At 37.3% G+C, this 25,745-nt stretch overlaps 1 protein-coding gene across 3 annotated transcripts in view; it reads right to left on the bottom strand.

Annotated features, from left to right (window-relative positions):
* Positions 1 to 84: 84 nt before the first annotated feature.
* Positions 85 to 25,745, bottom strand: part of TTC29 (tetratricopeptide repeat domain 29) — a 348,965-nt gene continuing 323,304 nt past the window's right edge. For all 3 annotated transcript variants that reach the window (XM_054824216.1, XM_054824217.1, XM_054824215.1), the window contains 2 exons: positions 781 to 853; positions 85 to 399 (listed from right to left, as the gene is read on the bottom strand). In XM_054824216.1, the coding sequence (XP_054680191.1) occupies position 399; positions 781 to 853 (74 nt within the window). In that variant the 3' untranslated portion in view covers positions 85 to 398. The remainder of the gene's footprint in view (positions 400 to 780; positions 854 to 25,745) is intronic.

Genomic DNA, 25,745 nt, shown 5'->3' with positions numbered 1-25,745 from the left:
CTGGGATTTAAGGAAAACTCGCCAGACACATTTAGAACCTGATCTTACAAGATATTGAGCATCTTGGATTCCCATTCAGTAGGCATAAAGGATGTTTAATATCTTAACAGGAGGATCTTGACATTTTGGAATGGGCACAAAGTGCAAACTTTATATCTTTTTCCTTTGTATTTATTTCAATGACACCAGCTGTTTTTGATAAAAGCATGTAATACATACTGAAGCCACACTTCAGTCACAAAAGAACTTAGAAGTCTCAGGTATTTAACCTGCATCATTGTGGTCACATTTAAATGACAAAATTCCAACTGAAATTCCTACTTTGTTGCATGACTCTTCAAGGATCTTCCTGTACTCATTATACATCTATCAGCTTCTCTGTAAGCAAGCAGGCATTCTCTATAATGAAAAAAACAGCAAATAAAAAAAATAGTAAGTGTTGTAAGTTTATATATATGCTTTGATATCGACATGTTTTATATTTGGGTTCAGCATCTGGTTAATAGACTTGTTTCTGTCTCAAAGGCTTATTTCTGTAAATTAAAAGCATTTACATGATCAAAGGCAATTAAATTCTAAAACTGGGAAAACAAGTAAAAAATCTGAAGGCAGTATGAATTTGTTCATTTATTAGCAGGAAAAATATTGCTATTCAGACAAAGTAAAACAGAGATGATGTACAATTGCCTGTCAAAATCAGGTTAAATTTTGATACCAATGACATTTTGCAAAAATCAGCATATTAGTGTAAAGACTATGGATTAAGATCATATACTGTACCAGGAAGGGTCTAGAACTGGTGGTGTTGGAAGAGGCTCACAGGGGCTTGAAGCACTTGTTTCTGTATCAAGTTCTGTTATTTTAAAAAAAAAAAAAAAAGGTATTAGTGCTTTAGACTTAGAACATTCTTAATAGTACAAAAAAAGCCTAGAAGGTTTATTTGAAAAACACATAATACAGCAAAAAGTCACGAGAGAAGGAAATCTAAGAAAACACAGAGGTGAGCCACATAAGATATAATCCTAGAAATACAGAACTGACAGGGATTTCTGTTCTTATTTCTCACGCTCCTGTGCAGCAGTTCTCAAACAGGCCGGTTTTGCGTGGTAGGTCCAGGGGGGGCCAGCTAGGGAGCCAACAAAGAAGATGCATTTGGAAGAAGATGATGGCAAAGACAGCACTGAAAGATGGCAGGCAGTAAGAAGACTATCCAGGGCAAGAAGTGAGCAGTGCAGAAAGCAAGAGCAGGGGGAGGAGTTTGGATGAGTAAGGCTGCCACCTCTCAGCGGGGTCCTCCTAATGGGAGGTGATCAAAAGAGCAGGTGGTTGGGAGGCAATGGCTTCACTCAGCAGCTTTTGGCCGCCACGTGCTTCCTTTGCTCCCGTGATCTGTGATGCTCAGCCTTGTTCCTTCCTGGCTCCATTTCCACACTTTCTGCTCTGTTCCCAGTGACTCTCCGGCAACATACTTCCCTCTGCCTAGTTACAACCACGCCATCCCCAGGGGATTGTCTCCTATTTTGGGAACTACTGATCTGGTTCACCTCCTCAAATGAAGAAAGTGCACATATATCTAGTCCGCGCCTGACATCTATTTGTCAAATCTATTCTCAAAGGTTTCTGATGAAGGCCGTTTCACAACATCCCTAATCTCTCTGTTCCAGTGCTTCACAATCTTATAGCTCAGTTTCTTCCCTAATACTTAAAATAAATATTTATTGCAAATTAAGCTGATTTTTTTCTTGTTTTAGCTTTGGTAGACATGAAGAGCAAAGGAACACCGTCATCGTTTATAATAACTCCTTAAGCTTGAGCAGTTATTTTCCTTCCTCTAATCTTCTCTTTTTGAGGCTAAGCAAATGCAGTCTCTTCAATATTTGAAAGGAGCTCATGTTTTCTGACCTCTGTATAATCCTTGCCTGCATCCTCCTCAAATTGTTACTACCTCTTTGCACTGTGATGCCTAAAATTGGACTCTCTCTTTCAGTCACAGCAGTACCAATGATGCTTATATGACATCCTAATCTAATTCATGTCCAAAATAAATACATTAATCCAATTCTGGTGGAGATGAAAAATAATGTTCAAAGCAGTGTCTCTGCTGGTGCAATGTTTGGAACAGATGCAAACTACTGGACCACTCAAGTCTCAATAAAATTTCTTTTGTCATATCATAGGCTGTTATTAAATATAATTGCTAACTAGAACTTCATCCATAGTTGTTGCAAGTCAGAATAGGATAAGTAAATCTATGAAGAATATCTGAGAATTAGTGTAAGTTATCATATGAAGTCTCATTTTGTACGAGGGCAACATGTACATTAGTGGTTTAGTCTGTATTTCACAATGTAATTATTCCAGGTAACGTTTTCTGAAGCAAGGCCTAAAGTACACCAACGAAAATTCCTTTACTAGCAGACCATGCCTAAACAACAACAAAAAAAATCTAATACAAGCTAACTGATTACAAGGGGCTCTGCTCATGGCTGCACAGTCTATAACTTATAGACTCAGTTTGGCTTGGGAACTCTGTGAAGCAGCTGAGAGCCTCATGCGATTCAGAAGCGCTAGCAAGGGGGCTGAACCACGTTCCCCACCCCAGCTTCACACCAGTGTAGCATTATTGCTCTTTCCAGTGGAAGCTCGTTGTTGAAAAAGTGGTGCAAGACAGGTGGGTGACTCAAACCCAAAATGCGACTAGGTATGTATAGCAACATATGTATTCGCAAGTAAATACACATAAAAGTGTGTCTCTGACAGCAGTGTATCTTACATACACTAACACATGCAAAAACGGCAGGGATGTGTACATGACAGATGGGGAATTATAGCATAAATTGCTTTTCTCATGCACCTTTTGGCCTTTTGCCTTCACACTTGGACACCAAGCTATTATTGTCTGATTAACAGTTCTACCCTCCCAGCAAATATGAAGCATATCAAGGATAACTGATGGAATACTGAGCCATAAATGTTTTCCTGGCATTTGTTTGGCTTGTGCTATTTGGGAACAATAAAAGCATCTCATATTCATAATGATAATACATATATACCGCCACAGATCACACCATCAAGCATTCTCCTTCTATCTTATTGTGTTGCGCAAAATGCAGAGATAAACATTAATATGTATTAATAGCATGTAAATATAATTAATCATAATAGGATGTTCCTGACATATTATCACTGCTGTTGATAAAATATAATTAAAATTGTCTAGTCAAATTTTCAGTGCAGCTAGAATTGGCATCTCTGTTCTTGCTGTTTACGTGTGTCTATCTAAAGATCATTACACTTCTGAAAATGTCATTATTTCATTATGTTCCTGGAAGAAAGCTAAGCAGAGCTGCTAGTCCTTTTTTGTATGAAAAGTCATACGAAAGAATGAAAGCCACACCTACAAAGACTGAAGCTAAAATGATCACTAACTCTAGCGAGGACAGGAATTTTAGGCACCATTTTCTCAAAAGATTATAATGAAAATGAAGCAGGCAACACCCGTGTTCCTGAGCTTGCATGCCCATGCGATGGGAAAGCATTCAAATCCAAGTTCTGCATTGTTCAGAGACTGTTGGACTTTATTGAACAAGAACTCCACTGAGAAGCTCCATGAACTGATGAAGAGTCGTAAGAGGACTATTGTTTTGGGGAGCTGAAACTGCTTTGAAAAAAAAAGAAAGGCAAGATTTTGAGGAGAGGACAAAAGTAAGAATGAAAGTAGCACGCCGGTGACCCAGAAACCATTTTTCACTGTCTCTTCCAATAGAAGGATGAGGTAGGATATACTGAAAGTAGCAGGTGGCGGGCTTGGAGACAAAGAAAGGGTTTCTTTGTGCATTGCCAACACATCTTTGGAACTCCCTGCTGCAGGATGCTGAAGATGCACTAATTTCCTGTGGACTCAAGAAATGGCATGGCAAACAAATAGGAGAAAAGTCCGTACCCTCTCCTAGTCTTCCATTATGGCTAGCTTCCCTAAGTGGCATAAAGTCCTATAACACAACACCTCAAACAAAAGACAGCAACAGTCCCGCTCTGTTTTCACATGTATTTAGGTACACATATGCAAAGACCATATTTGCAACTGCTGTTAATGTGAGTGAACTCTTACTATACTGTACAAAAGTAGTAATGTAAGGCAATGCAGTGTTTTTTATTACATCTATTTCCCTTTAATACAAGTAATTCCATGTATTCAGACTCACTATTAGCCAATATGGCATTTTTGTCACAAAATGGACAGAGAAAGCCAGACTCTCTCACCATATTCTTTACACCCTCACCATGATTTGGCAGGGTATGCTAGGTTATCACGTTGGAATAATGCAGACGATGAGATATAACCCATAATTGTAATTTAAAAATTACTTGCAATTTTAAAGGTCATGCAGCTGTTTTCAGTTATATAATCTGTAGAATGATGTAATGGAGTAGGAATAAAGGTACAGCAGCAAATAATATGACTGCCAAAAACATGCACATCCCACACTTGTAGAAGATCTTCCTACTTTTCTGTCTTGATAAACGAAAATTGATGCAGTGCTTTTTTAAAAGTAGATTGGGCCTACACGTTTAGCCATGTATCCTGACTAGCTTCACTTGGAATGGAGGCAGTTGTACTTGGAGGTTTTATGAATATAAAGATTAATGAATTTGTACAATTTGGGCATGCAAAGCATTTTTATCAGGCATATTCCATTTAGAATAAGCAGTAAACCATATATAAGGGTTGTGTCAAAGTTTACTGAATAGGGCCCTTGGTAGCTAATGTAACATTTCTCCAACAAATCAAAGGTATTGTTCTATGCTCACATGAATATACAGTAGCCATTACCTTAAATTTAAAACTCACTGTGAGCAGCAAACACACTGTGGGGATATGAAGGCCATATTGTATCAGTGGAGTCTGCAGAGATTTTCTTCATATGGCTTTGCCTGGTTGAAATATATGTTGCAGTTGAAAGCTAAAGGGATTACTTTTGAATAGTCATCACAAAGGTTGATTATATTCGTATATCATTTAGCTGGACCCTGCAGGCTATTATTCCATTAGCTGTGCTGGCCCTGCACTGTCAAAAAGTTGATCATATAATGTAAAAAGGTTACATGCTCTGTTAAGGTATGTGAAGTAACTCGAAACAGTAATCTTTTAAGAGCACTACAGTTTTGTACTTGAAGGTAGATTGCATTTAAAATAAATACCCGCAAAATGGAATAAATGCAATAAACCTACCTCTGTTTCCTATTTTTCCTACTTTGAATAGGCCGTATATAATTTGAGTAAGTTAATTGTACCAGGTAAGATGTTGGCTATAGAGTATTTTTTCAACCTCAAATGCAAAGAACTGTACCTCAAAATAGCTGTGTCTTTACACAAAACACTTACTGAAATTATGTTTCTGATAAAAAAGATTTGCTGATTATGTTTCCCTTGCACATACAAACACACACACATTTTCTTTCAGTGCTTAATAAAATGGATCTTCAGACGGTTCCATTATGTGGATGCCTTAATATTATTTTATGCTAAAACATGGACAGCGCATTAGATTGAAAGCATCTTACTGTTCCACGAGGCAGAGTAATCATGGACTATCCCTAGATAGCAAATGCTCCCATTGGGGAAACAATACCAACAACACAGGCTAATGAATCACAGTAGTTATTAATCATGGGCATTTGTAAGAGCCACATATAATAGAGATGAACTCTCAAGATTAGAAAGGTTAGAAGGTGGGACTGAGAAAAGGACGGGAGATCATCCAATTGCATTTTAGAATGAGTTTATGGACGAGGATTTGCTTCAACACAATTGTGCCCGTGCTTGCTTCAGTCTTTCTAAGCAGGCAGAAAAAGAGAAACAATTTAGTCAGCTCGGTTCACTTAGCTTTCAGATCCTTGCAGGACAATTTGGCAAAAATAAATAAATAAATGCACACGTACAAGACCCTTAGGGCTTATGGCCTAGTTAGAAATGAGACAGTGCTTCTTTGATTAGACAAAGTTGTTTAATTTAGATTGTAAAAGCGAAAGTTGGTTCTCTTTCAGTATACCGTATATATTATTCAGGGCAATGAATGAGTCTTTATGAGTACAAATGGGAGCCTTTAATGAACTACAGCAAGCATTTGAGCAGGTAGGTTTCTCTGAATAAAGGCTTCACAGATGGGTAAGTTTATGAATGAGAAGCAGAATTTATTTTATATGCTTTTAAAGAGCCTACTCAGACTATGGCATTAAAAGGAAAGTGCAAGTTTTTTCTGGTTTGGATGAGAAAACCTACTACGAATATGAATTTTTCCCTGCCTAATAACTTCCATTGTTTACTTATTCGTATTCAACAGTCCTCAGACAAGTTAATCTTCCTCTCCCACATAGTCTGGGCGTGTGCCAGACACTTGTACAACAATGGAAATCTCTCTTGATCTGTTCATTGTGAAAATTATACACTAGTCTGTGATGATATAGTATAGCAGCATCTTTTGCACAAACCATTTGTTGAGCATCAACTTTAGATAACAGCTCTATCAGGTCGGACTGTTGACTGGCGGTAGAAAAAAGGGATTTTCTCAAGGCCGAAATATGACATCGTGCCTTGTGTGTATCTGGAAGTTAGAGATACATCACAAAAATTCTACACAAGTTTTGGTGACACAGAAAAATCAGCTTTGAAAAACAGTCATCAAGAAGATCACTTCAAACATGAAGAAACCTAAGCAAAATAGCAGCCAGCTTTTAGTTTATAGTTTTACCTTTAATGTCAACAAATTTTACATGAAATCCAAACTATTAAAGTTTCAATACATCATCTCATCCCTGGCTCTACTCCAAGCCGGGGTAGGGAGAAATTAAGGAAACAACGTTCCTGATTCAGTCTCTTGAAACTTTGTCAGTCCAAGGCAAAGTTTTCCAGCAGCACAAAGCAGGCTGACCATCTGCCCAGCTGGTTAATCGAGGTTTCCACAGTGCAAAGGAGAATTCCCAGATGGCCCAGAGAAAGGTTTCATTTCTTTCACCCCCCACCCAGATGCAGAATAAAGATCACAACTGGAACCTACTTGCTCTCTCCTAAAGACAGGACAAGCCCTGGGGAAACTTGCCGAGAAAGCAAAGTTCTGAGCAAAGTGGGGCTGCCCGCTCTCGTGGTAGAAGCCACACTCACCTTTAGCTACCCTGTGGAGTTGATGAGGAGAACATACAAGCAGCAGAAAAACACTTCCACTACCTCTATCCCTGCTGAGAGTCATGAGCCATCACTAAAGATTGAGCCCAAAAGCTACTTAGAAAGCCTTCTGAAAGGAAATCTTTATCTTGCTCACAGAAGTGGTATTTTATAGTCCTGGAGAACTTTCCACGCCATTTTTAAAGACATTCCTATAAGCTTTTACAAAAATGTGTATATCTTAATGATATATGCACAGAAGTCCTTACACACATCTTTACAGTTATGAACGAAATCTAATCTCATTGCAAAGGGCAAAGAAGCAGTAAGTGGACTGATGTTTCAGATAACGTAACGATCATAACAGAAGCAGCATATCTGTTCCCAATTTGTGTGCAGAATTATCATTGCTACATTCATTTTAAAGCAAAGCACGGTATATCAGTTGCTCAGTAAATAATTAAAATACAGTAAATGTGAAAACACAGATTTCAGACACAAGGGTGATTCTAAGACCAATTCATGCCCAAGCCGTACAGTGAAAAATTCTTGCTGTCTTCCCCCAAATCACTACAGTCCTTGTCCTGTAAACCTTTAAAATGTTCTGCTTGAGAACCTGCTTTATGCACTTATTATGCAACCTTCTTGCATGACTACACATAAAACCTCATACCTTATCCTTTACTCATATAGACATACTGCATTCAGTCTGTTAAGTACTTGTTATAAAGGCACAATTAAAACCTGCAAGGCAGGATAGTAAGCCAGTTCATAACTGCATTTTGTAAACACCATCTACCCACTGAGCAAAATATGTCACTGAACAGAGGAGCTCTGTATTTAAATCACTGGTAGCGTGTGATATTCTGAATGTGCAGCTTGATGTGTCTTCAAAGGATCTGGCTGTCAGAGAGTGCTTAGCACCCCTTCCTCTGAAATTCTGGTCCCTCAAAGGTGTCCCAAAAGGAGGGAAAGCTGGAAAGCTCAGATTACTTAAACACCTCCTCTTGCTTAATTATATGCCATTAGCATACTGAGGTTCAAATATAGTATCAGAGTGCTCTGACTAGAAGTATCTCTGATTTTAGTTCTTTTTGCTTTTATCTCTGTATTTTGACATGAGTGCTCTATGTGATTTTGTTGAGAGTTTCTCATTCTGCAGACCTCATTCTTCATGTTCTGGTTTGGCTCTGCTGTTTTCTGGCCTCTAAAGGCTTACCTACTCTTCTATAACTATATGTAAGAGTACTTCTTCATGGTTGAGACTTCTCTATTTCAGCATCTCCAGTGACTACTCTGCCTGGTGGCTCACAAACTGTTTATCATCTGAGGCCTCTATAATGCAGATTTTTTGCCTGGGAAACTGTCTTCCAAGAGCTTAGCCAAAGGTATCTTCCGGGTACAGAAACCGAAGCCAGTGAAGCAGAGAAAATCCAGCAATGCATCTGCTACAAAAAAAAGGATGCCAGGGAGATTTTTTTTCTCCTTATCTGACTTTAGCTTTACGTCTTCTAATGCATCTTAGGCATGAGTGCATCCTCTCTGCCTAAGGAGATGTAGGGGAAGTATCTGGAAGATTATGTTCTTTAAAAAGAAGATACAGAATCCTTTGCGGAACTATCAGTTTTTGTGACTGAGGTTTTCTGGGGAGAATATCATTCTCTATAGCAGCTAAAGACCTCCTCTAAGACTGATGCAAAGTGCTCCTACTTCTCTTTAAAAAAAAAACCCAAACAAAACCACAAGAAAACAAACAACCAAACAACAACAAAACAAACCAAAAAACAGCTGCTGGAAATTAAGGTCCTAGTTTACGCAGGGTCCTTGCATTCACATGTGGTGACATGGATATAATGTTATGTGAGATACCTCTCCCAGAGACACTTTGGAGAAGCTTCTTTGTCTCGGCTTTCCTTGCTGATTTTCCCAACAGAGTGAGATCAGACCTACTTGTCTTCACCAGGCATTGGGGACAATACTTTTGTTGGTCAGAGCAACATGGAGTGTCGGGTTTCTCCCTCTTACTTTTTGGATTTATGGCCACGTTCTTCCAGACAACATGGGACAACTTGAAAGGCCACTACTTGTCTTTTCCATCTTTGCAGATAAGTAGAGAAATCCAGCTTTCAGGCCAGTCATTCGCTTCTTTTGATGAGAAATAGATTCACATGAAAAAAAGATTACACTGAAAAATGGAAATGGATTTTCTGTTTTATTAGCAGTCAGCATAAGACTTGTGAGCTACTTGAGAAAGTTATAGAACTACAGAGACTTTTATGAACATACCAGTAGAAGCTAGAATTTAAAAATAAATGCTCTGGCTAGTCTGGGCCCAATCCTCAAGTGATGCAACCAATGCAGCTTCACTGACGTTAGCATGGTTATGTCAGCTTTGCCAAATTACTTGAAAATGGGTCTTTTTAGAAAATGCCTGACTTCAGTAATTTTAAATTCACTTTGAATTATGCCCTACCAATCACGTTGTTTTGCTCTAGGAACAGCAGAGCTTAGAAACATCCATCAGGCAAACAAATGTCTTCATAAAATAAAAGATGTCGCTCTGCCACTCCACTCCCCGACTGCAGTGACAAGGCTGAGATGAGAACCACCACCCGATACTCTCAGCGTGGCAGAGACTTAGTGAGGCTGAAGGGAGGCACGGACTTCTAGGCCTGAGGGAAGGAGAGCAGCAACAGGTGACGATTCTTTTGGACCTTCCCCCCAACCATGATGCAAGGGGAGAAAAGGAAACAGGGTTATTTCTGTGCTGCTGCTATAGGTTAGACTGTTAAGGGAAGGTTTGATTCTCAGTTCTGTCCCTCACAAAGGCATCAGTGGAAGTGGAGGCAGACACCATTTCAGTTACAGCTGCTGCCAGTTTGAAATGCCTCCTAAAACGTGGTAAATCATGTAAATCATGTGAAGTCACCAGCTGAGAAATAAGGAAAGAATTTTTCCCTAAGGGCACAAGTCTGAGAGGGATTCTGGCAGATTTTTCTTTTTTTTTTTAAACTGTTCTCACAATCCAAGAAATCTGTTTTGAAATTAACATAGCTTTGAAAATTTCTCCAAATTCACAAAGCAAATGTAGACTTTAAGATGATTTCAGCTATCTGAATCTACGACAGACCTGGGGACCCCTTGACTGTGCCACCATCCCCTTCATGGGAGGAAGTGAGAGTCTCTTTGGAAGCTGGATAAATTCCAAGCATTAGGTAGAAGACTCTGGGTAACAGTAGTTTGGTAATTTAACACCAGACTGTACTCATCTGTGTGTTTGGTGCTTTGACAGGAAAGCAGGTCTTCCCGATAAAAACAATAAATGCTCAGCTTTCCCCTTAAAATCCATGCCGGAATCTGTATGTGCTGATCAAATCATGTTCCAACCTTATCACAAAACTCACAAGGTATAATAGACAAAATTTCTTGCTATAAATAAGAATAAGGGACCCACACTGGAAGGTTTAAGAGTCTTCAAGCGAAGCCTTGTTCCAGCAGAAGGCATATTTCACAGGCACAAATCTTGAAGCTTGCCCTTCTTCCCATAGCAGAGCCCTAGTTTGATGCTGGTGTGCAAAATCATTTACTAGGCATAAAACTAGAGACTGTACTTTGGCTTCTTCTGGGTTCTGTTTAGATTGTAGCTATGATATTAAGAACCATCTAAGAAGAATATTTGTAATGCGAAAGAATAAAAACGCCAACCTTTCGCAGAGGCTTTAGTTGAGCGGAGCATTGATTTGTGTTGAACTCGACAGCCTGTGCTAGAGCAGCGCCAGCCAGGCCAGTGCACTCACTAACACGAACGACTGTATCCTTCACACGCATCTTCAGCGATCACGTAAACCCAGCGTGCACAGAGGGAGCACGGTGGGTCACATGCAAGCCTGTCACGCAGATGGCAGTGGGCTAACAGTCTTGGAAAGGTTTCCTTGCCTGACTGCAAATCTCTCTGGTGAACTGCTTGCTGTAGCTCTATTTAATTCTTAATCTTTGCTTCTCTGTTTAATTCCTAGCTGCTTTAGAGACCTGTTGTAACACAGCAGTTAAAAAAAATATTCACATGTACTGTGGAGCCTCCCCGAAGACCACTAACTTGACACGTAGGCCATGACAGCTGGGTTTGGACTACTAAGAAATCTAATCCAGGGTTTCCATCATCTCAGTTGTTGCCTTTCTTTCATTACAGTTTGACTCAGCCCCTAATGGATTCAGCTTTATAAAATCAGAAAAAGAGGAAAAGAAAGCAATTTATTCATGTTTCACTAGAGCTCACAGAAGACATGAAATTTCTCTAAAAATGCAAATTATTTTGTGCCACACAAGTGAGACTGGGCAGCTAAAGCTCTTAGAGTAAGGCTCTTTCCCAAGGCTAATGTTTTTATACCCAGTGATTGAATAAATCGATCCTTTTATTATCACATCTCTTTTACTCTCCTTTTTCTTCAGAAGAATGTAACCAAAGGTACCGAAGCACCCTTTTTGACTCTAAGAAAATTGATTATGCGTGTTAATTTTGTTTTTAATCCCAGACATATCAAAATAAACACCATAGACATGTGTAGCAGAAATCAATATCTCTTAAGCATCAAGCTGGTAAAAACAAGGATTTAGTAAGAATCCAAGATGTAAAAGACTAATGTACAAACTAAGCCCTTATTTATGTAATGTGCCTTTATACAAGCTCAATATAAACCTGAAAGAAACTATTTCAGAAGAGCAGAAATGGTTTACTTGCACTGCATCAAAAATGACCCCATAAGACCTCCTTTGCTGTGATAGCCCAGATATTTAATGTGAACATATGTTTTTAAAGGATTTCTTGTCTTATGTCCAGTCATTCTTGTTAATTCATGGGACAGCATAGTGCAGATGTGCTCTTTTTTATGTTACATAAAGCAAAAATTACATTTAACAAGTGTGAGGTTGGTCATAAAAAATAAATAAAAATAGACTCTTAAAAGCTGGGAAATCACAAAGTGAAGCTATCAGTCATTCTTATTGAGAAGGGTGAGGACAATGTGAAATAAAACTTGCACATCTATGAAGAGACATTCCTAAAATGCCAGCACTTGCCTGTTATTTCACATTCTCTATAGGTTGCTTTCATTGGCCCAATATTTCTTCCTTTAGGGTAAGCGGCAATGCACAATTTCACTAGATGCCCTTTCTGTCACTGACTTCAATTTTAATAGCAATTAAACTAAGTATTTTGAACCTATCTGCAAGTTTGTGTACTTGGAAGAGTAAAAAACAAAGTCAGTGTTAGTTTTTCTGTGTTCCACTTCTGGGTAAGAACTTTAACTACGTATTTGTTTTAACAGTAGTATTCTTCATTAATGTAATTGTTTAATATGCAAATAAAATAACTTTCACAGTGGTTAGTTTTCTAATACTAATCCAAATCTAAGTACCAGTTTGTGCACCTTATTGATATGTACACTAATCATACTATTATTATTGGCATTTAATTCTGTATGTTTTTACTCCTTCCTGAGTGTAGATGAGATAAACAATATCTCTTAGAAAATGGAATATTCTCTTCTATTTTTTACTGACACTAAAGATCTTCATCCTGCATACATAATTCATAGCCAAGTACTAGTCTCCCCAAAATCTCTTCTTAAGTTGCCATAAGATGGCATACTCAAAGACTTACTACAAGGAATTTCTAATTAGAAGCTACCCTTAGAGATTTGGTACAGTATAAATTCAAGAGAAGACATGGAACCAAAATGACTTGTGAGGCAGTGAGGTCAGATTTCCTTTTATCAACACATAGAGGACAGACAGAAAAAAGTTGTTCCTTTGGATCACTTCTGACCGTTTGACACTACCAAAAATCGCTGCCTCACCTCAACAAGATGGATGGAGTCCACAATAAGTCAACAGTGAGACTTTAACACAGTTTGAATCTTCCCCAAAAGCAGGCACTTCTGGACTAACACAATCCCAGCACCAGCCCTCTTATTTGGAAAGTTCCACGAGGATTAAGTCTAAGTTTAGTTCTTTCTAACACCTGGGTACAGCCGTGAAGGGGAAAGATCACATTAGACAATACCAAATGCCAGCAACATGTGAGCTGCACAGACCAAGAGACTTTGTTTTGAGGCACAACTGAATGTCTCATTTTACTGTGTCACTTATGTTCTTGATAATGTAACCTGATTCAGACCAGAAAGACTGCATCCATGGAGGCACATCTGCACATTAGCTAAATCACTTCTGATTTTTGGTCAGTCTTTCTTACTATTCATTATTCTAGATATTTAAGTGAAATTCAGAAAGAGGAATCATTCTGTGGTCTTCTAGGACATTGTTAGTACAGAAATCACTAAGTAAATTCACCTATATTAATAGGCTTCTCAGATACACATCTTTTTGATTTACATTCACATTATTGTTTGTAGTGGCAAAAAAGCTTCCCAATTAATAATTATATGAAAAGGCAAGTTTTGTATGAAATTGGTTTTCCTATTTTATAGGAAAAACAAGTCACAGAGAGCAATATTTACCACTCAGCTCCCTGGGAGTTTTTAAGTAATGCTGTAACAAACCAGAGTATTTTATTATAACTTATTCTGAAGTTTAATTACACACACAAACACAAAGAATTTACAAATAAATGAAGACTACAGCTACTGGCATTTAAAAAGTAGTTTTAGTAGAGAAGCTTGAATTATGAAATGTGAGAGATTTATTTTGAAGAGTTTTAAATCTGTTTAGGGACAACTAAATTTAGTAAGACAATATTAATTATTTTGTATATAATGTGTTTGCTAAGAAAAAAATCTATTCACTAAAAGCAAGAGTAAACAAACAACTTAGTGTGAGCTACATCACTGCCAAATTAGTGGTTCAGGTCTGGACTGAATCCTCACTTTGTAAAACTTTACAAGTCTCTTCATTAAGCACGGAGGGAGATTGGTACTAAATGGTTGTAATTTTAATAATCTAAACTGAATTCTTCCGTTCATGGCAACCAAAACTCAGTGATTCTAATGAAACATTTCTTTTGTACAGCTAGATGTTTTCTGTAATGTGTTAGGTCAAGGTTTTTACCTCACACTCAAGTCACTAAGGGAATTCAAAATCTTAAAACTATATTTGTATTCCATCTCTCCTCAACTACACTAAGATTATGGTTGAACCTCACTTCTGAAGATGTTATAGAAAAAGAATGGAGAGAAATGAAACTCACGCTAACTAGGTCCTCAACAGTCTTAAAACAGACCATAAAGAACTATCTTGAATGTAAGGGAGCTATGAAGGGAATCATAAGCTACTCTCCCAAAACTGAATCACTGAATCAGGCATCAAGGAGTGCCTGAGAATCTTGATTTTTCAGTTTTTCAGTTTATAAGCTTGAATCAATACCTCTGAATTTTTAGGATCATAGTCCAACTGTAGCATTCACATAATATAATCTTGCTCATAGAAGTGTTAAGTCCTACCTTAACAGAAGCCCCTAATGCTCTATTTTTCTTCAAAACTTCACTACTTTTAGTTCCTGACCTAAACTTACCAATGGCCCAGTTCATAAAAATAAAAAGTCTGTTCTTGTGGCAACATTATCCTTTAATTTAAAAGGTCTTCTAACTTGGTGTTTATTCATCTGTGTGTCTGTATGCACTCTGGTAACTACAGTGGGATTTGGAACATGCACTAAGTATTTCATTGTATGCACAGCTTACACCACCAAGCTAAAAAGGATATCTGTCTGGATTTTTTTTTTTTTTTTTAAATATTGCATTATGATGCTACTTAACTAAATTGAAAGCAAAGAGGCCTTACATCTGCAGACAAGGCCTTAATATAAAAAGGTTATATAGTATCAATCTAAGCTTACATTTTTACCTACATACTTTTATGCATTGTTCTTTTAAATGTAGACTTTGACTACGTAAAGAAAGTAAATAGAAAAGCCAGCAAGCTTAGGACACTGCAAAGTGAAAGATTAAAAGTTAAGCTGTTGAAAAAAGGACATGAATTTTTCATCATTTTTCGTTCTTTGAATTTTTTCAAACATTTAAACGAATCATGACATATTAATTCAAGCATACATCATACACTTGTGAGAAAATGTAATTTGGCAAAAATGTATTATCACCTTTAAAGATAACTTTGAAAAGCTTACAAAACATACCACAAAGCACACACTACATCTTCTGAAATTTTCAAGTTAGTAAGCCTAGAACCTTTCAGGACTTCTTTACAAACAGATCAGCCAAAATATAAGAAAAAAAAAAGACGACGACAAAAAAGGACGACAGTAAACGATCACAAATTGAATTTTTCATGTCTTTCAAACTCCTGCCCCTCCTTTTTGGGTGACTAGGCAAAACTCTTAGAAGATACAAATCTTTCCTTCTTTGAGTGCTGACGCTTTCTATTGTTTCACTATATTTATGCATTCCAAATTCTTCTTCTCTCTCCCTTTCTCTCCAGTACCCAAAGACTTCTAGGGCAGATTCCCTCCATTTGTTTCCCCAAAGAGGTTCACATTTTTCCTCCACTGACTGATCAATAACTAATACAGGGGTATTTGCCTAAGTTGGCAGACAACTTAAAGCAATGTCCCTTGAGGAGTGAGCTGCTTATTCCACTCCCAATTTGATTAGGATGTTATCTCTAAATTCAAATAATGACACTTTGCTATCAAGCCAAACTTTATCTCTGATTATTTAACCAGTGCGGTGAGAAAAGAACTAGGAGTGAAGACTGAATTCCCTGTGAGGAAAGAAATGCAGGGAAAAGATGGAAGAAAACTCTGAAGACAGCAAAAATGTGAAAAGAAGGGTGAAGAAGGAAAGAGTGGAAATGGTCATGAACAATACGGCAATTTTTTTCATATGACTAATGAATAAGACAATACAGTGAAGAAACAGTAAGTCGCTAAAAGTTTAGTTACCACAAAAGGTTGTATTCTACCACTGATTACCGTGGAAGCTTCCCCTGAAATTTTCAATGCACAAGAAGGAAGGTACAGATGTCTCTAACATATAGCTCTTAATTAAAAGCAGAATCAGGGCCTCTGTAGTTTGACGTGCCTGTCAGAAATTCCCTTGGATAGCGCAGGAGAACGTAGCTGTTTTGCAATCACTCTGTATTCTGCTCATTTGCCACTGACACAGAAACCTGCTCACTCTTACAACCCAAGAACATCAACCTGACACCCTCACTGCACCTACAAATAGCTGATGACTACCCATTTTTAGACTCAACTCTAATGTTAACTTTCATGATGCCAAGATATCGGAGACAATTTTTTAAAATAGAAAAGCTGAAAGATTTCAGGGTATACGCATAAAAATACAGCTTAGTCCTTTGCTTTTTTTTATGAGGACTGCACAAAGATAACAGAGTGCAGGTTTCAAGTACCACATCTCCACAGATTGCATTGTTTTCCTATTTCTATTTGTGACCTTACAATAAAATAGTGGGAAAAAGCATAATTGCATGCTGCTTTTAAATTTTTTTTCCAGAACCCCCCTCCCCCATTTAAAAGAGAACTCAAGGAATAAAAGACAACAGCAGAAAGGTGAAATGTATTCTTGAGATGGTGGTCATAAAGGAAGACCTCTAGTAGAGATCTACATCAGCATCTTTATTTTCTAGGTAAGAGTGAGAGGAACACTCCCAAATTGAAACACCAATCGGAGGAGGATTAGAAGAAACTGAGAAACGCGACAGGCAAGAAAGCAATATTTGCTCAAGAGGTTTCAAGGACAGGTACATAGGTATTGCTTAAATCAGCCTCAATACCAGAATAATATGAAGTACTAAACAAGACATTAATTAAAAACAGGAATGTTCCGTGGGAGGAAACAGCAGTAAAAATCCGACTTCCATACTAGGCAAATTAGCTACAACTCTAATAAAGGATGTAATGATAGATAAGTGAATTAAAATGTTATCACAAGGAGAAGAAATCAAGATGGCTTTTGTACAGGTCTCATGAGATTATTGGTCTTTTGAGGAATGCATGAGGATCTGGATGAATATTACCTGGTTGATTAGATTCCCAGAATACTTCAGATATCTTCTCTGGATTAATAACTAGTTAAAGGTAGGAAGTAAAGGTAAGAATAGATGGATTGATTTTCACTATGAAGACAGATCAGTAGTGAATTTAACAGGGATCTAAGGCACAATTTGTACAGTTAAACATTTAAAAAAAAAAAAGAGCACAAAATGTTAGTGAACAGCAAAGTGACAGAAGCTACTGCTGATACAAAATTACACAGAGTAATCAAAATCAAAACTTTAAAGAACTTCAAAAAGATTTTGTGACTGGGCAATAAAGCATCAGATAAAATTCAGAGTTGATAAATGCAAATTAATGCACATGTGGAAAACAGTCTTTTATGCCGGGGAGATTGCAAGCTTCAGTTTGATAGAAAGATGACTGATGGTGGGATATAAAGAGATGTATGTATTTTCATGAGTGCCATAAAGAAAAGGAGTGAGAAATGATAACTCACTATATTTCTCATGGAGCAGAAGTTGAGGGGCAACATTTTTTGCTGAAATTGCAAAACAACAGGCTAAGGACAGATTCAAGGAAGCTATTCTTTAGCTGTGAAATTCAGTGAGGTGTCCTGGCTGCCAAAGTTATGCAACAGTTAGAAATACACTGGACAAGTTCATGGACAAGTACAGTAAAGCCTATTAAATATAGTGGGACCTACATTCAACAACTTCTTCAGAAAATCCCTAACTTGCAGGCTGCTGAAGATGTGGAGAGAATACCAGACAGAAGTATTGATTCCAAATTTCCTATTCTTATATTTTTTCCTAATCTGTTAGCCACTGCTAGAGAGATACCTGACTAGACTGACCTTTGATCTGGCTTACTACAGTCATTTTTCAGTATATTATGTTACTATTAGAAAAGCATGATCTCTAATAATGGAGATTAGAGAAGGGTTAACATAACCTGTGTAGGAACTCTTCCAGTTGTTCCCTGTATGAAATCAGACTTAACTTACCTCTGCTAAACACTATCCCAGGGTTTTCATCACTCTCTAAACTTCATATTTTTGGCCACTAAAAGTCATTCGATTAAACTTGACATTTTCTGAGCATTAACACCTATTTGGCTTCCATTCAAAAGCTACTAACAAATGATGGTTTGTGAGCACCAATCTTCCCAATATATGGAATCACTATTTTTACTTGCAAAAATAACACTAATTCTACCTGTCGTGCTGACATAAAGGCATTCAGACTGGTTTTCTACAGTTTTTATCAACAACAGAGCGTAACAGCGTTGTCATAGAAAGACTGGACATTAAACTATTATCTTAACCCTGTACCTGACAGCTAGATCCCTTGTTCTATATACTGAAATTGGGAGCGCACTACTATTTACTAAAAATCTCAACTCAAGCACTGATATTTAAAAACAGAAGCACCATTTCCTAGAGCAAGTGGAGTTCACAGGCTAGTCTTCAGCTTGCAGATCATCTGCAGCAGCCCTGTGGGAGGATAGTTTTTATAAATAAAATATTTGTGAACAGCGGTAGTCACAGCATTATTACTAAGTCCAAAAAAAGATATCAAAGGGCACTGTTGCATGTGTTGAGCAACAAGTCTGCATTTTTTTTTTCCCCTGAACAGCTGTATACTTCTATATGATGCCCAGAAAAAAAGAATTTTTAAAGTAGTTTAAAATACAATGCAGGACACATTTTTTTAAAAACTAGTGATACTACTTTTCTGTATATATATGGAATTAATTTTACCTACGGAATTAGTTATAGTTGTTACCATTTTTACATATTTTGCATTTGACTGACATATGTCCTGAAATCATTGCTTATGCCCTAACTCTTTTTTCAGTGGAAGAGTGAAAGGCTGCCCTGCAAAGGCTGAGAAAACCTTTTAAAAATGAAGAAAAATTGCACTTGAATTTGGCGAACTCCTGTGTGGTCCAGGCCTACACACACCCCCCAACCCACCCACCCACCCAAAGCAATTGTGGCAGGACCATGGAGACTGGCGGTGGGTAAAGAAGTCCATAGGAAAATGAATTAAGTTCTAGTCTGTATCATCTTTTAACAGAGTCTCTATCAACAGCTGGAAAGTTGACCACGTGCACCGATCTTCATGCTTTCGATTATTGTATATCTATTGTCCTCTTCTGTGAGGGACTTTGATCCACTGAGGAAGCATTGGTCTATGAGGCCATGGGAAATAGTCCACAGAAGAGTGTTTTTAATTGAAATGCTGTTGTGAAGACTGCACAGTAGTTTGCAACATGTCTTGAGGCTTGAGAACGCTACACTGTTCAAACAACTCAGGAACCACTTTGGTTCCTCGTTTATGTGGGATAAGCCCGATTCCTAAGTGTTTATTGTAGAAGTGGGGAGGACTTAGGTAGGTCGAGGCTTCATGCTTTCTCTGTTAAGCAAAACAATAAGGACTTCAGGATTTGGGTTATAATATGGCAATGAAAACCCCTTCTTCCTATGCTATTCTTTTCAGTATTGAACAGACTGCATTTATAGAAACATGTATTTGAATGGAAATGCTAAATAATTTGTGGATAATATGTTTATAATACATTTATCATTTACATTGAAAAAAAAAGTGATAGACTAGAAACCTGCATAAACGTAGGAAAACAAGTTCATCAAAATACATCACCCAGCATGAAGGAAATGCCAGACACAGAGGCAGCAATACAATGCGATATGCAATCTCAGTTCTTTGTAAACAGACCATTATACCGAGTTGATTAACGTGAAAAGCATGGATGATCCAGGAGCACTCATTGGGATTAAATATTACTACAAGACCTGCACATCATTCAGTAATACTTGGCAGGATTTTCAATCCTTTAAAGTACTGTCACTGCCTCACAGTCCAGACCTTCAGAGATGCTATCACTGGGACAAACACACATATCTGTATTGATCTTGCTGTTTCCTCCCACAAAATGTCATTAGCTTCAATCAAAGACTGTAAAATATAGCTGAGCCTTGATTTTCCATGACCACCAAGCATAAGTCTTATGGGTGGCAGCAATTTATGACAAAATTTTATGGCAGTCTCTGGGATTTTTAGGGTAATCACCATGCAAATAGAAATTATTGCAAGACAATAGATTTGCATGCAGATATGGGTCAGCTTTTTCAAAGAACCTCGGATCTCTTGAAGTTATTGGTAGCAGTATTTAAAAAAAATTCTAATTTTCTTCTGCTGTGCTAATGTAAGAGTGTTCAATTTGGTTCTTAACAGTTATTGTCCACAACTGAGCACAACAGCATTGGTCTTAGAAGATTGGACATTAATCTCTTAATATGATGTAATTTTTATTTAATTTATTTACAGGAAGGATCTACCACAAGCTCACGAAAAAGAATCACCACCTGTTTTTGTGATTAATGTATATGCTGACAAGGCTATCCTTTTGGCTTCACTGATGCACTTTTTATAAAACATAGTCACTGCTACGTCCATCCTCTAGTACTCACAATATCTTCAGAACAAAGACCCATTCAAGCAAGCTTCCAGTGAAGATTTTGTTTCCTGCCTATATTTCAGTGTTGAAATAGGAACTATGCAGAACATTCCTGGATTATATTATCTGAGCTGAGGGTCAAAGCTGCTTTGTATTCCTTTGGGTAGGACGTGGGAGTTGGAGAAGACTTTAGCTGAGCATCATCCCTAAACAGTTTTGGGTTGGGTTTCCCCTCCTCTGCCCTTTTTAAAAAAAAAAAAAAACCAAACCACCAACCCAGACTTGTGCCTGTTGTTCCCCTTTCACTTACTCTGTCTTTGGTGTAGTATAGTATACATAATTTAAATAACCAGGGAATCTCTCTGGGCTCAAAAACCACCTGCTGGCTTATATTAGCTAATTAATGGTGATTTATCCAAGTTACTAATTTGAGTGGAGCTGATTGCCTTTAGGAATTTTGAGAACGTTGTAAGAATTTTGATTATTATTATGCTTATTTGATGGGCAGTCTACTTAAAATACTGAAAAAAAAAATAAAATTGCCTGCCAGCTGATTTTTAACAGTGCCAAATAAATGACTTGGTGTTGTTTTCTACTAGAGATCATGTATTCAGGTAGTTTGTTTACTCTGCTGCTCAATTTCATCTTTGTCTGGCTCCCTATCATTTTCTCTTTTATATTAGGGTTTATTTGCCTAGCTTTGAAACAATGACTGCATGAAAAATAGTACTGATCTTGAACCTGCAGAGCTTAATCATTTTCACAAAAACTAATATAGCAGATTCATTTCAGCCAAACTTCTCTGTCATGCTGACCTGATTCCCAGGGCCTGAAAGTGTGAATTTAATGGTGGTACAATGTCTGAGGTAAGAATATAATAGAAACCTCTCAGCAGTATATCTATTGGATCAGTGTAATTTCTTTTTTCTCTACTGGTCTCAATGTCTCTTAAGGCAATCTAGTCTGCAGACAGCAAAGGAAGCTAGCCTTCTCTTTTACTGTGATCCCAGTGCTACTTATACTAAACAAAGAATCAACTCCCTAGATAAGGTATACAGTGGACATCTGTTAAGCACATAATCCTAGTGGAAAATTTAGTCTATTAACAAAATCATTCTTTTGCTGTGAATTTAAGAGGATGCTACTACGAGGTCCATCCTGAAGACCAGAAAATAAAGTTATTACAATTTGGCTTTATTATTATTGCTTTTTAACTTTGGGGGTGAGGAAGTTTTTCTCATAATTATTTTCAGGTACTAAAAATGAGAATTACATACTACGTTCTCTAGAAAGTAACAAGACCCTAGTGGTAGACACGTTGGCTGCCAGTACACATTTGTAGATGAAAATTTAACAGAGCTAAAATAATTCACCAAACTGAAGCAATTGTTTCCAATGTAACTCAATCATGAGAAATTCTACTACTTTGCGCTCTTGCTGCATCTACTATCATGCAAATACTCATGTTGTGCAAATTCCTTCTACAGAAACTTGTATGATAAAGGAAACTTAGGACATGACCCAGCATAAGCGTGCTCTCACAGATCCTTCTTTATATAAAGCTTTCTGACAAAGCCTTGTCTACTGCTGATGAGATGGGAGAAATTGTAGAGAAGTTTCCTCAAAGTCTCAGCTAATTTTATATGAGAAAGTATAGAAAAGCTATACTTTGTAGCAAGTTTCTTTAAAACCAGAGTACTACAGATATGGCATTTAATGTCATATCTTTGACTGATATCCAAGAAGCGCAAGATAATAAAAAGTGGTCCTGGAATAATAATTTTGACCAGAATCAACTGTACCCGAATCACTCTGAACACACACTTTTCTGATATACTCTCCCAGAACCTCCAAAAATACACAGATTTCATTCTCTCCCTAGGCTTCTTATAAATAAAGTGTATATTTCCATTGGGAGTTATGGGTAATCAACATCTCAAACTGCTTTAAATATTTAGGTATGGCTTTCACTATCTAATTATAAATAGCCAATATTAAAGAGATCTGACCTTACATTTCAGTAAGCTCTTTTCTTGAATAATGAAGGATTAAGAGAAGAATTAACTAATCACTGTGCTCTTCTGTGATTATTTAAGAAACAAGAAAAAAACATACCAGAGAGGAAAAGTGAGTTTTCAACATTTATAAAGCAAATTGGTGGCAAAGAGGGAAATAAATTGCTGTCTCATACTGCACAGCCCTCGGTGCCTTATTCTCTCCAGATATTACTCTCTATGTGCTTTTCTGATAGTCTGAGTCCTTCCTGTCACATCAAATGTTGCTTAGGATGAAAATCAGACTCCATCATTTTTGTCCAAGTTAGGCTGCTCCTTCTTTTAGACTTTTCCTCTCTGAATAGTGTTCAATGAAATAAACCAGAGAAATTCAGTTCATTCATTAAAAATTATCTCACTGTTAAGTAAAAAGGGAGACAAGGGACAGAGGTATTACAGTTCACTTCTGCAGTTGAACTGTTTCAGCTACAGCACAGTAAAAGCTAGAGAACTTTTGTTGTCTTCTGCAGCAAAATAACTAACACTACTGTTAGGTTTTTTTACTACAAAAAACACACCTTTTTTGGCAGAGAAGACAAAGCCAACTCTCCCTCCAGTTTCTCTACAATCTTTGATCTCTAAATTCCCCTTTCTCCTTCCCCTTGATGTTCTGGTCTCTCTGATCTCCGTTCATCACTACCATATATGTCCGTATAATCTTCCACTCGTAATAACTTCAGGACAACCAGAACCTCAGCCTTCATTTCTGGCTGACATGCATTTCTTTGGAAATAAAGAGCTAGGTGATCTTGTGGTCTCATTTTAGATCAGTTCATCAATGACGCGCTGCAGGACTTTTTGATTACGTCTGCCCAAATTCAATAAGCAGGTCAGTGAATCATGCTTATGAACACCAGATTTACAAGAATTTATAATAATGAATAATATGTAAGAGAAAATACAAGGGACTCTTTGTCACATCATGTCGTATTTAAAGTATTGTCTGATTTAGCTCACTCGCTGGTCATGAACATGTGAGTTTTGCTTAATAAGTTGATAACATAATGCTCAGTTTTCATTTTTGAGTAATTTTTTGATGTGTTTACTTACTATGTGTCCAATAAAAAAGCCTGACCTTTCAGTCGCTAATTGATGAAGAGCATAAGTAGCTAAACTTGAAAAAACATGAGATAGATGAAGTGTTTGCCGTCACCAAATACTAAAGCAAGAAATGAAAGTACAAGCTATATACAAAGCCTCAAAACCTGCTGCTCTCCACATTCTGAAAAGCAGTTTATTGCAATATATATGGCATTGTGATATCTAGAAAATGCAAACTTATTGATAATCCCTATTATTTTTATCCTCCTCTCAATTCCTCCTCCCAAAAATGAATATGCTGACTAATCAAATTAAATATTATTTAGCTGAAGAGCTGCGGTTGAATGAAATGAAATGATCTTCGTATCTCTATCTCCTTCACAACTGGTAAAAACAAAAAGGAGCTCAAATTCAAATCTCTGAGCAAGGGATGAGCCAAACTGCCCATCTGTAGAATGTATTTTATTTAGGCTGTATTCACATTTAAAACATCTAGGACTGTTTGGTATTTTGAACACACTATACTCTTCAGAAATTAACTATGCAGCTTTGGACTTACTAATCATAATTTTTCAAGAGACTTTATTGTGAAGAAATACCCTTTAACTCATAGGTACTGTCTTGTGCAATGTACTTATGAAAAACAGCACATCCCTGTTGCCCAGAGGGCTGACAGCTTCCTCCAAAGCGGCACTGCTGCTCTAAGCTAACCTCCAGGGGCTACTCCAGACTGATGCAGCCTTCATCCCCTCCCACAGAGCCGGAACGTATCATGCTTACGACAGTCTCAACCTCAGCTAGCCTGAGAAACGCTATTCCTAAGGTGCCTACTGAACTTCACTTCTGGTAGAGAGGCAGTTTGGTGGAGCAGAGAAGAAAAAAAAAATCACCTATCATTTTCAAAAACTTTCAAAAAATTTATGAAAGAATAAGTGCATGGATTCAGTGCAGCTGAGGGCTTTTTTCCTCCTTCTCAGACACAGGTAACATTTGTTTCCATTATATCACTCATAGGTGACTTTTTATCTCACATGATGAAAATATAACAAAGAAATAAAACTGCCAAACTCTGAGCCTTATGACTGAGACAGGGAATGCTTGCAGACAGCACTGAAGTACAAAAAAGCACTGAACAAATTCAGTTCAAAAAGACTGATCATATCCTGAGGTACAGCTAGGGCTTTGTTGTTGTTGTCTGTTAAAAGTGGCATAAAATCTTTAGAGATTTTTTTCTCCAAAGATGATATTTCTCTAGTTTACTAGATACACTGTTTTACTTTGCATGAACACCCTCTTTGACATTAAGTTCAGCCTTCGGGCTAGCATCACTTATCTCTGTTTCCAAAAATCCTCATATTTGATTGTCACATTTATTAAGTCAGACTCTGAAACAACTTCCATAATTCTATAGCCCTTTTCTCTTTCTCTTCTTCCTCCAAAATGTAAGCAATCAAATAGTTTAAAAGCTTGTAGGAAACTGGTGAAATTATAGGTATAGTTTAATCATAAAGTATTGTACTCAATTCATTTTTCAAATAGTTCTCTGAATTTCAAATCTACAAATATTTGTGATTTCTAAAGGCCAAAAGACATGGACAAATGCTCAAATATTAAATATTTTACAACATACACCACCCCGCCCTGACTTTTTATTTGCTTAGTTTGCTTTCAAAAGCCTTGATTTCTTGGGTTATAGATCCCTTAATATTGAGTAGAGGGAGAAAACACTACAGACCCAATAGAATTTCTGTTAAATTCATCTTACTTATTGGTTATTACCTATGCCTCAAGTTGAAAACCATGTTATATTAACATGGAAACAATTTTAAATTGAAAAATAAATTTTAATGAAAATCATACTATATCAGAAGACTTGGCAGCAAGAGATACAATCTTGTGAGTGCATGTAAAATGTTCAACGAGAAAATATATCTCTTGGTTGGTATCAGCCAGTGGAAAGGAGCATTTCAGTCACAGCATGTGGTCATCGTCAAATCCTAATTACCAGAGGTTTTAGGAC

This window comes from Grus americana, chromosome 4 (assembly GCF_028858705.1).
Source record: "Grus americana isolate bGruAme1 chromosome 4, bGruAme1.mat, whole genome shotgun sequence".
In the NCBI taxonomy this organism is placed as follows: Eukaryota; Metazoa; Chordata; class Aves; order Gruiformes; family Gruidae; genus Grus; species Grus americana.
Note: the sequence above shows the minus strand (reverse complement) of the source record. Positions and strands in the feature narration are given on the sequence as shown.